This window comes from Furipterus horrens, unplaced genomic scaffold (assembly GCF_987537825.1).
Source record: "Furipterus horrens unplaced genomic scaffold, mFurHor1.1.pri manual_scaffold_10, whole genome shotgun sequence".
NCBI classification, from domain to species: domain Eukaryota; kingdom Metazoa; phylum Chordata; class Mammalia; order Chiroptera; family Furipteridae; genus Furipterus; species Furipterus horrens.
In genome coordinates, this window is record NW_028327180.1 from 28,964,804 (window position 1) to 28,977,213 (window position 12,410).

Genomic DNA, 12,410 nt, shown 5'->3' on the forward strand with positions numbered 1-12,410 from the left:
TCTCAAAGTCTCGATATGATCGCTATCAACTTCAACTGGTCTACCTGACTGTGGAGCATCGTCCAGCGAGAAATCTCCAGCATGAAACTTCACAAACCACTCCTGACACGTTTGATCAAACACAGCACCTTCTCCATTCACTGCATGAATCTTTCTTTGCGTCTCAGTTGCATTTTTATCTTTCTCCAAATAATAAAGCATAATATGCCAAAAATGTCACTTATTTTCTTCCATCTTTAATATTAAGATGGCCACACAGAAATTCACCAATTTTAATATATATTTTTAAATGCACACTGATATGACAGCTATCACAATACAATCTAACTCGAATGAAGTTAAAGACAACTACGCGCTACTAGAGCCATCTTATGGGAAAAAAACCAAATGAACTTTTTGGCCAACTCAGTATTTTGCTTGGTATACACAGTTCCATGAAGAACCTACAATAAGGCGCCCAATAAATGGTTGCTAAATGAATGAATCAATGTTCCCAATCATCTTGAGCATTTTTACTAACACAGGAATAATGTGTTGCTATTTTTTTATGAATTAATGAGATATTTTAAAATGCGAGGCCGATTTCTAATTTAAATTAAATGTTCTTCCATGCCCTATTTCTATAACTCTGACTGGGAAGCCTGAATACGTATCAAGGTAACTGACACAGATGTAGGCAAATGCACACTCTAGGAGTTTCGACCATAGCATCTTCAGTTTGGATGGAGATCAAGTTTTAGTTGGCAAGATCTCCCAAAGCAGCTTTCTGTAAAACAGAGTGATTGCTTAGTGAAAACCATTTTGTAATTTCTGATCTTTTCTTTGAAAAATGACTGTACTGCTCTGGATTAATATGCTCAAGTTACTTCTCCATTTTTCCCCCTACAAAATGAGGAAGGCTTTGCTCTCCAGAAAAGCTGCTATCTTCGGCTAAAATAAACAATACTTCTCCGCTGATGCACACACACACGAATCCAGTCTGCGACTAGAGCTGGCCAACCTCTTTTCATGCCCTCTGGACAACGTACCTGAGAAGGGGCACTGCAGGAGAGCCCAGACAGCTCGCTGATCCGCGCGGCAGCCGTGGGGTTGCTGGAGCTGATGAGGACAGGGGGGCTGATCTCCATGGAGTGCCGGTTCTGGGACGCCTGGGAGGACTTGTTGGCCATGGTGAGGGACGTGAAGGAGTGCCGCTTTTTGGTGTTCTTCTTGGTGTCAGAGTGCTTCGGGGCAGCGCTGCTCTGAGCTGCTGCTGAGGTGCCTTCTCCAGCGTCAGCTCCTGGCACGGGAGGCTTATCCCATTCTATCAGTTGCTTAGCAGCTGAGTTAAACTGTGAACCAACAAATCAGCACGAGTTAGATGATTCTCAAGGTCTCCCTGAGATGGACTTTCAACACAATTTTATCTAAAATTTAGCATCAATTTGCATATCAAGTATACATTTTTTTTCCTCCAAGTGAAATACCTTTTCTCTCAATAGTAGGATTTCTTTGGAGTATCTATGCCATAGATAAGATGCGAAATCAAGGCTAAACAATTCTAATGCAAGACGGACAAGGTTAAAACAATTTTTTTCCCAAGGAACTTCGTAATATCTAATTTTAAAATTTGCCATTAACAAATAAAGATTTATTTCAGTCTACTGATGAAATTTAGAGAAGAGCAATGAGAAAAGAGTACATTTGTCTGACTGAAGACTCTGTTGTCCAACACTGGCTGGGTATTTGAACTGAGCACAAATGAACACTGAAGGCACAACTTTTGGCCTTGGTTAAAATGAGGAGGACGATGAAGAATGAAACCAGAAATGTTAACTCATACACTTCCATATAAATGTGGGGAGCCTCACAAAAAGGATGGTAGGAACTCTTAATATATTTTTGTCATGTCACTGTGTCAGTTATTTTTATATATGCTTAAATTTTAAATCCCAACAGGGTAAGACATGAGATTCAAGTTCTGCTGACAAGCTAATTTCCTCTATTTGAAAAGTTGCCTGAGTGTGAATGAAGTAAGGGGCCAAGGGGTCAAAAGCTGTGCACTGGGCTGATAACGCCAGCAAGAAAGGAAAGAACATAAGGTGTTTGTTTTCCCTGAGGTAGACTGTCTCTGGATAGCTTCATTGAAAATAAGCTACTTAGAATTTACCAAGCCATTACAATAACAGGAAAACATTGAGTCTAATTTAACCTTTCATAACACATACTAGAAAAAAAAAATAAACTTTTTAAAGGTTAATTCAGGTAATATGAAAAATAATAGAGACTTTTCCCACCCCAGCATCACGTGCTCAGCTCTTCACAAATACCTTTAGATAAAATAACATCATCAAATGTTATTTTTCACCCACCTAAATAAATGGTTAGGATCATGTCTTTTCATCCTGTTGATGTGAATGTCCTACTAGAAGAGTGAAAATCCTGATAGTCAATACTTAACGGTGAACTTGCTTTGGCACAAATGGTTGTTCACAAGGCCATATTAATTGCAGCTCAGTAACCAGTGCTTCTGGAGATGATTGCAAATTGATTAACAATTTGTTACTGTGGCTCCCCCAAGGACTCAAATTTATCTGGCCTGTCTGATCTATAATTAGTAGGGCATGTCTTTTTCAAACACGAGCATACTTCTCCTTGGGACTTCAAGGATTTCTTCTGTGTGAGAAGTTGGAATAATAGGCAGGAATACCTCAATTACACCTAACATGAACCATGACTCTGTGTGTGTTTAGGGAGGAAGAAATGAGGTACTATTAAAGAGTGGTCTTATAATAACATTATGATGGTATTTGACCAGGAGATCTGAATTTACCAATCTCACCTTGGTCTAGCCACCCCACCTTCTGGTTGGCCCCTAAAAGAATCAATGAGTCAAAGAAGCAATGTAATTTTTATGATGGGAATTGCCCAAACCTCAGTGTGGAGTGCTAACAAACAGCAAACCATCTGGTGGTAGGCTCCTCATTCCTACACAAGCTGGGTACAAGGAGCCTGAAACCAAAGCAGACAGAAGAGCTACTCCATTTCCCTCATTCCAGCTTATCACCCCAATGAATTGAAGGACCAGTGTACCTAGCAATGCCAGAGGACAAGGAGTAAGAGAAAGCCTTCTTGCAATATAAGCTCACTTAGTCCCCACGGCACAAATCCTCAAAAGCATGACCTCACCAGTCTGCTAAAATTGGACCAATTAACTCAGCAGCACTCCTGCTGCAGAGTAAGAAATAGGGGAAGAAATTGAGAAGACTTCCTAAAATATGAACAGGGGAAACTATTACATCTGTTTGCTTTCATGGTTGAATTAATTCTGGAGTCAAACCATAGGCTCCATTAACAGTACCTGTATTGAAGTAGTCTGAGGTATTACCATAGTCTAGTTATGGTCATACCTAGCCAAGTGTCAGTTACAGTTAATATTATGTTCATATTTCAGGTTTCCATATGTTGTGCTCTCATAAAAACATCTGAAAATTAACCATTAGTCCCTCTATTTCCTGCTGTTTTTCTCAATAGAGAAATACTTCCCTTGTGTCTTTTTCTATATCATATTCGTTCCATTACAATATACACTGAGCACCTGTTATTTGCCAAATAATGCGCTAAGTGCTAGAGATCTATAGATGCAGAGAAATGGTCCCTGACCTTAAGGAGCTTATAAACAGACATATAAATAACACAAATGCCCTCCATAATTTCCTGTCTGGCTTCTTTCACTCAACAATATGCTTTTATCCATATTGCTCCATGAATCAGTCATTCTTTTTAATAGCTGTGTCATATTTTATTGTGTGGATATACAATTTATCCATTCTATTGTTGATTTATGTTCCCCTTACCTCCCCTTCTTTCTTCTCCCCTCTTCTTCCTTTTTTCCCCTCCTCCCCTTCCCTTCCTCCTTCCCTTCTATCAATTTTGGCTATTAACAACAATGCTGCCATGAATACTTTTGTACGTGTATTTTTGTGAATATTGGGTATATGTCCAGAAATGGAACTGCTGGGCCACAGCGTTGGCATATTTAGAAAAATATAGTCTATGTGCAGAAGCATGTGTATGTAGGTGGACACATGGTGTGATCAACTGCAGATAAAATACCGCAGTTCTAGTCCTATCATAGCCATTCACTTTGAGACCTCTCTTGATGGCAGCTTCCTCAGCTATAAAATAAGGAAGTTGGAGCCAGTGATCTTTTTGTCCCTTTTAGCTTTCCAGGTGTATAATGATCTCACTTTAAACAGATACAGTTCATTTTCCCATTTCATTCCTTTTATTTCTACTCCTCTAGATAGGCTAACACAGTTTTCCTACATTTCATTTTTACACACAGATGCTAATATTTGTTAGAAGAATGTTGTCATATTTTAAAATTACTTCAGAGTTCTTCTAAAGAAGCAGAGGTTAGTATTAAGGAACAATATATAAGTTACAAAGAAAATAATCAAGTTAGGGTTATTTGGTAGAAGCCGTAAGTAAATCAAGCAGGAACTTCAAGAGGATTTTGTTGTAAGTATTATTTAACCTGGAGAAAAGCAAAGACCTGACAGCTTTTAATGGAATTTTGATAAAGTTCTTTTATGAATGTTTGAGCTCAGCAGTGTAGGCTGTTCATGACATTTACCTAGACGTGACCTTTAAGTTGAGGAGTGCACTCATCACCTGCAAAATAAATTTATACCCTAAAATACCTTCTTCCAAGAACTTAGTAAGGAATATTTGATAAGATTTAGGTTGGATAAAAGGTAAAATTCAGCACATGGGAGCCAAAAGCATGGATGAGTGGGATTTGTTGATCTTCAAACTCTAATGTCCCTTTTTGGTAAACCTTAAAATTTAGAAAGAATTAGTCTTTGAGTTTATCAAAAGTATAAAAAGGAAAAGGAAATACTGATAAAATAATAACAACAACAACAAGGCACTTAAGAAATAGCAAAATAATTTTTGAGTATGTGCCTGTTTTCTTTGCTAAAGAGAATATAGCCTTTACAAAAGAGAACAAAAAAATTAATGAGAACTAGAATGAACACACATATTTTATATGAAGCGCTAGAGATGAACAGTCTCTAGCTTTTGAGCACCAGAGAATACAAATAGTAGGTCTGAGGAATTTATAACCCACTAGAGTGCCCTGAACCTAACTAACAGTTTCTCAATAAAAGGCAAATACTTTAAAATATATATTATGAAAGTAATATATCCTCCCACATATTTTCCATGTAACTGTTGTTAAATATGCATCTACTTTATTAATTTTAACACAAGCAGCACACACCGTTTCTCTCCTCTAGTATCTCTGAACATTTTCTCGCATCAATAGACAAAGCCGATAGTGCACTACCCCATGGTATGGACATGTCATCATACATCTGGCAAGCTTGTGCAAGCATATCTGCAGGGTAAACTTCTACAAGTGAGATTGCTAGCTCAAAGCGTAAACTTAGAACATTGTTTTGAAGGATCTTGTTATACTGAACTCCAAAAAGTCAATTTTCACACCTCCAATAGTGTATAAAAAAGCCAATTTCCTTATAATGTTAATAGTGTTAAGTGTTATCAATAACTTAAAAATTTCTATTAGTTGGAGAGGTAAAAAAAAAAAAAAACAATGGGGAGACTTCCAGTCAAGATGGCAGCATAGGCAGACAGGGCTCACCTCTTTGCACAACCACATCAAAATTACAACTAAAATATAGAACAATCATCACTCAAAACTGTCAGAATCGAGTTGAATGGAAGTCAGACAACTACAGAATTAAAGAAACCGCATCCATCAAGACCACTAGAAGGGGATTAAGAAGTACAGACAGGTAGTTACAGAATAGCCATGGGGATGTAAAGTACAGTATAGGAAATGGAGAAGCCAAAGAACTTATATGCATGATCCATGGCCACAAACAATGGTGGGGGAACTGCCTGAGGGAGTGGGGGGTGCTGGGTGGAGGGGGGGAAAGAGAGAAAAATTAGGACAACTGTAATAGCATAATCAATAAAATATAATTAAAGAAATAAAATTAAAAAATTTTAAAACTTTTAATTTGTGTTTCTACAATTATTAATGAGATTAAGCATAATGTTATGACCCCAATAAATTTAATTTAAACAAAGAAAAAGAGAGAAATGGAGCACTTCAACATTCTGCTGCATTGCTAGGCTCCGTGTGCCTTCTCCAGAGAGTCAGACAGTGTGAAGAAAACCAATAAATGAATGCTATGGGAAGGAAATTCATGGCATTTACCTCACATTATAATCCTCTGAAAATGTTTTTCACATAATGGCAATGAGGAATTTGTATTTCCATTAGTCTTCTAGTCTTTTCTGCAATTTAGGTAACAAGGTTTTTGTTTTGGGATGACCTAAGTACAAAAGTAAACTCAGTCTTCATTTATAATACAGGACTCTCCCCACAGAAGAGGAATAATTAGAGAGACTGAAGGGATTACTCGGGAGTCTTTTTAAATGGATCCAAAAGCCTCTCTCAGGTAGCAGCTCCATTTAGGCCTCTGTAAACATTTGTTAAGTGAATAAAAATGTTGTTCTTTTAAAATTACCAAGGGGCGCTGGCTGGTGTGGTTAAGTGTATTCAGTGCCTACCTGCAAACCGAAGAGTCTCTGGTGCAATTCCTGGTCAGGGCACAGGCCTGGGTTGCAGGCCAGTTCCCCAGTTGAAGGCGCACAAGAGGAAACCACACATTGATGATTCTCTCCCTCTCTTCCTCCCTTCCCCTCTCTCTAAAAATAAATAAATAAACAAATAATCTAAAAAAAAAAAAAAACCAAGGAAGGAAGAAAGGGCTGCCTCTAGTCCAGCACTGTCCAGATGAAGTATTGGGTTGGCCAAAAAGTTCATTATGCTTTTTTCTGTAAAATAAAATATACACTTTTCATTTTTACCAATAACAATTTATTTGGGTATTTTGAGTACATTGGCTATCTCCCACCATTGGCTTCTACTGGGTAGAGAAGCCAGGGGTGCTGCTAAACATCTTCCAATGCAAAAGCCACACAGCAAAATAGTATTTGACCAAAATGTCAGTAGTACCAAGAAACTTCGCAAATCATTTTTGACTCATTCAACCAGTCACAGAATCTTCTGCACATACTGCACAAGTATTTTTTGTGTTTCAGTTGCATTTTTTACCTTCCTTGAAATAATAAAGCATAATATGCTGAAAATGTTGCTTATTTTCTTCCATCTTCAATATTAAAATGGCTGCACAAAAATTCTCCAATTTTGATGTGGGTTTTTTTGTGTGCTTTTTTTTAACGAACGATGATATGACAGCTGTCACAATACAATCTAACAAAATCGTTTCTAACGAAGTTAAAGACAACTAAGCACTACTAGACCCATATACAGAAAAAAATGTAACAGGCTTTTTGGCCAACCCAATATAGTATGAGTCATATTGTAACTTTAAGTTTTCTAATAGCCACATTTTAAATAAAAAGATAAAAAGAAACAGGTAAAATGAATTTTAATGCTATATTTTATTTAACCTAGCGTATCTAAGATATTATCACTTTACCATGTAATCATTATTGAGATGGTTACACTTTTTTTTTGATACTGAGTCTTTGCAATCCACTTATATCACATCACACTCTGGACTAGCTACATTCCAAGTGCTCAGTGGCCCTATAAATGGGACAGAGCAGATCGAGACCTTAAGCACCCAAGGTGGCCAGATCCAGAAGCTCCATACACATGACAACTTGCTGAACTTAGAAAAGTATGGAAGAAAAGAGGGCCACAAACTGAGGTTGACAGTCTCACAGGAGGCCTCCCCGGTGGGCCCTACACATGCAGAAACAGAAATAACTACATACCAGGGTCTGAACATAAAAACTCCCAGCTAAAAATGGGTCATGGCAGGTAGTCAATCCTAGGCCTGTCGCTTCCCCAGCAAAGGTCAGTCTTTACCATAAGTGAGCCTGTCTGTTGTCTTTTTGCATCTATGATAACATACCCTTGGAATGTCAAAGTAATCTTCTGTACCCTCAGGGTATCACATTGCACTGGAGCAGAGATCACAAACCCTCACTATTATCTTGTTCCCCAAATACCATCTCCATGTGCTGTAAGTGTTAATTATTAACTATCCTGTACCCACAAGATAATCATGACTCTGTTTTACTCTTTATCCAAACTCAGAAATTTCCCCAGTTTGCTCTCTCTCGCCTCCTTAATATACACCCATGAATTTCATGTAACCCACCCTTACGCCTCCAACTTTGATTCCAACGTATAAAACAAGCTATAGAGCTGCCATTCTCCAGAGCATTTTCACAATGCATTGAGATATTGCTTCGCAGCAATTGTTGTCAGTCTGGCTCAAATACTCACGAAAACTCTCTGCAGGTTAGGACCTTTCTTATGTCAACAAAAGGATGACTGAAACTCCTCCCCTGACCTCCCCGCCCCCCATCTCTGAAGCCTCCTGAGCCCTGCAGCAGCTCACTAGGAAGACAAGGGTCACTCCTTTTGGCAGTGGGACAGTGAGAGACACAGACTCCCAATACAACCCTCAGGACTTCCTGCTGGGGGAAAGGGATTTTCAAAATAACTGTCTCACTGCACTAGGTTAGAAAGATGAAACCTCACTTACTCAGCTCATTCTTTATTTTAATTATCTTCACCCCTGTTGGCCCCGGCTGGTAAAAAATAAATAAATAAACCAGAATGTTCTTTTTCATGTTTCTGATTTTGAAATGTAAGGGGTGAAGGGAGAGTATATTTCATAGACATCGTCGTCGGCAGCCGTCTGTCTCGAGAGACGATGGTGTAGCTTCTTAAGAGTCTATCTGCACCCCCGAGAATGGTTGTGCAGTCCGACTCGGGAGTGACACGGTATCTGTCTCCTCCCGTGTTGAATCGACATCTTGCGATGATGCTGGAGTGTCCTCTCCAGTGAAGCTACAGAGCCTGGGCAGGGTGATATGGAGGGTCTGCTGTTGCCCATGCAGCAGACCCCCCCACTCTTCGCAGCTGAAGGGTCCAAGGGAAAGACGGAGTCAATACAGCTTGGCTTCAGGTGCGCCGCAGGAGTTGCCGGTGTTGACTACAACGTCAAACCGCCTTAGGGACTCCGGCTCCGGATTTTCTGTCAGGGTTTACTCCCTTAGCCTTTCCCCTGAAGAGGTATGCCGCAAGGCAGCGGAGGTTTTTTGGAGTCAGAGTTTTCCTTCTCTGATGTGCCCTGACTGGAAGATTGAACCAGCGACACTTAGCTCGCAGGCCGACGCTCAATCCACTGAGCCAAACCAGCCAGGAGATTTCATAGACAACCCAAAAAGAATTTTAGCTTAAAGAGCTGAATAAAAAACTGTCAGAGAAAATCATAGGGAAAGCTCTGAACTTGAAAGATCTAGACTAGAGTCAGGTCTCTGTCCTCACTAGTTAAGTCATCTTGAGTGAACCATTTAAATTCTATGGCTTCAGTTTCCTTAGTTGTATAAAATGGCGAAGGTACAATAATATCAGTTCTGCGCACCCCAGGTAGAAATGAGAACAGGATACGCAGCTACGTGAGTGTGAGTTATACTCACTATTCACTGAGGGGTTCTAGCCAGCCCTTAATTTGCTCTGTTGCCTTGGGCAAGTCACATTATCTTGTATGTGTCTTCTATTTTTCATATGTAACATGAAGTTGGACTTAGTGATGTCAGGTTTTATGCCTACGTAAAATACAAATAACTTTTCTGAACCCCAAACAAAAATACTCAGAGACCTCTGTCAAGTATAGAGCTCTCAGGTCCAGAATCCAACCCAGTGGAGCCTTTTGCTCGTCCAAATGTTGAGTGACTATTAAAAGCTAGACATAGTAATGGGTGGGAGCAAGAGGGAAACACAGAAACGATCCCTCTGACTCCTGAAAAAGAGAGGGTCTAGCAATAGCACTATGAATTTCTAACATTAGGGGAGGAAAGTGCAAATGCACATGTCAGCAGAGCTGGAGCAGGTGAGGCCAGTGAATGAAGAAGACCATTCAGAGATCAACGGGTACAGCAGATGCTATGGTGAACCCAAGAGCATCTGACCTCTCTCGGAGGGCCAGCTGCTTGCCAGTGTCCTCTGGTTTTTGTTTGTTTGTTAAGAAAAGGAAGAAATTTAGGCCTTTGTAAAATCTTCTGATTTTTCCATCTTAACAACTAATTAAAACAAAACCACTCTGTAAACCAAGCATAAATGTCATGCGGGGTCAAATTAGTTGGTGTTCTCTGACTTAGAGAGGAGAAAGTAGAGCAGAAAGCAGAGGCAGGGGGAAAAACAAAAGGCACTTAGAATTCTGAGGCTATGGGAAGAGCTTGCCAAGTTTCCCACACCAACCATCCAGCAGATGCCCCAGAATGAAAAAGGCAGAGTTTCAGGGGGATGAAGAATGGTGGTTGCAATGGTTAATTTTACGGGGGAAGGAAGGAAGGAGAGAAGGAAGGAAGGAAGGAAGGAAGGAAGGAAGGGAGGAAGGGAGGAAGGGAGGAAGGGAGGGAGGGAGGGAGATACAAGAACAAAACAAGAGCTAAGCAAAGGCACTGAGTTGGCAGCAGCCAGAGGGCAACTTCCGGGACTGGAGGGCTGAAGACACGGCGGGGAGTGAGACAGCAGAGGCAGCGAGCGGGTGGGATTCTTGTGAGGATTTTGACAAGACAAGGAAGGAAAGAGTAGAACCATGACTGGGGCGGACTGGGTGGGTGGGGGTGTGGGGGGTGCAATCAAAGAACAGAGTGTAGAGATATATATGACGTGACCGAGTTCCTGGCAATGAAAGATGCACAGGAGGAAGGAGGTGGCAAAGGCAGAGAAACACTTCATCCACTGAGATGAGAGGCTGTGAACAGTGACTGTGCAGAAAAGATGTCAAGAAAGAAGAAAGCTCTGCCCTGAAAGTTAAAGTTAAAGAGGCAGTAATACTTAGCAATACTTCATAATATAAGTAGTCTGTTACTTCAGAAGCAACAGATAGATCTACATTCTAATTATGTTGCTGAAGAGACAGACTAATGAACAATTTAAAAATTGGGCTCAGTTCAGTTCAATGCTTATAGGCTCTGACAATACACTAGCTTCTGTGTATGTTTCTTTCTATTTGGTATTTGTTGACCAAATGCACACCATAAATAAGAAATATCTATAAACCAAAAAGATACATTTCATGGATACAATTCATTTTCGAGGGCCTCATTATCAGATGTAGGAACTACAGAAGAAATATACATATATCTCAGGAGGTAAGAATATGGAATTGTCATTAAATTCAAAGTAAAACTTTGTCAATGTAAAATGAAACACTGACAGAAATTCTATAGTGATGTATAACTGGTTAATAAATCAGTTAATGAATAGTTCCCCTGCCCTGGTACCTAAAATGTGTGTGCGTGTGTGCATGAGAGAGAGAGAGAGAGAGAGAGAGAGAGAGAGAGAGAGAGAGAGAGAGAGAGAGAGGTGAAGGACGTGGGTAAGGGGGTGATCACCAAGAAGGGATTCAGCACAGAAAGAGAATACTGAGGGTATTAGCCATATTGACTTCATACTTTTGTTTAAAACCTTCCTTTTTCTCCACACATAGCCACATTTTTGTTCCATACACATGTGAAACCTAATAGGTACATTGCCACTAACCTCTATAATAAAAGGTGTCATTTTACAACACTTAGGAAAATTTTTCCTGAAACAAATATTTCATTACAGAGAAACTTGTTCCCCATTGGTTTAATAATTAAGACGCTTCATCTGTTCATGTTATTATATGCTACATATGCACACTAGAGTGTAGAATAGTATAGAACATTGATTCAGTTTTCTTCATAGAATACAGACATGATTTAACACTTGGTTAATTAAAGTGAACCTCCTATGCGTCTTAAATCCTTAGTCACTAGCCCTGGCTGGTGTGGCTCAGTGGATTTGGCACAGGCCTGCGAACTGAAAGAAAGGTTGTGAGTTCGATTCCCAGTCAAGGCACATGCCTGAGTTGCAGGCCAGGTCCCCAGTTGGGACATGTGAGAGGCAGCAGTTCAATGTATCACTCGCACGTTGCTATTTCTCTCCGTCTCTTTCTCCCTCCCTTCCCCTCTCTCAAAAAGTAAATAAATAAGATCTTAAAAAGAAAACCTTAATTATAATTACTAGCAAAATTGAGGGTGTACATTATTTGTCAACGCAATAACATTTAAAAATAATAAATACAATTTATAAGACCTTAAAATATTAAGGTTTGAATTAATTTGTGATTTTCCTCTTTAAAAAGAAAACTTCAGATATTTGAAACTGTTGAGTAATGAAATCATTTGTGAAAATTAAAGTAATTAATTAATTAATTTATTTATTTCCACCGCTGGTTTTGGACAACCAACCAAAATGAACCTTTAAGTGTTAGAACTTGAAGATTTGTCATTATTTTTGATGAAAAACCAAA

At 39.4% G+C, this 12,410-nt stretch overlaps 1 protein-coding gene across 1 annotated transcript in view; it reads right to left on the reverse strand.

Annotated features, from left to right (window-relative positions):
• The window catches only part of SH3RF1 (SH3 domain containing ring finger 1), a 152,086-nt gene that overhangs the window by 35,828 nt on the left and 103,848 nt on the right, over window positions 1-12,410 (reverse strand). The window contains exon 5 of the mRNA XM_090288850.1: window positions 1,029-1,331. Coding sequence (XP_090144976.1) covers window positions 1,029-1,331 — 303 coding nt within the window. The remainder of the gene's footprint in view (window positions 1-1,028; window positions 1,332-12,410) is intronic.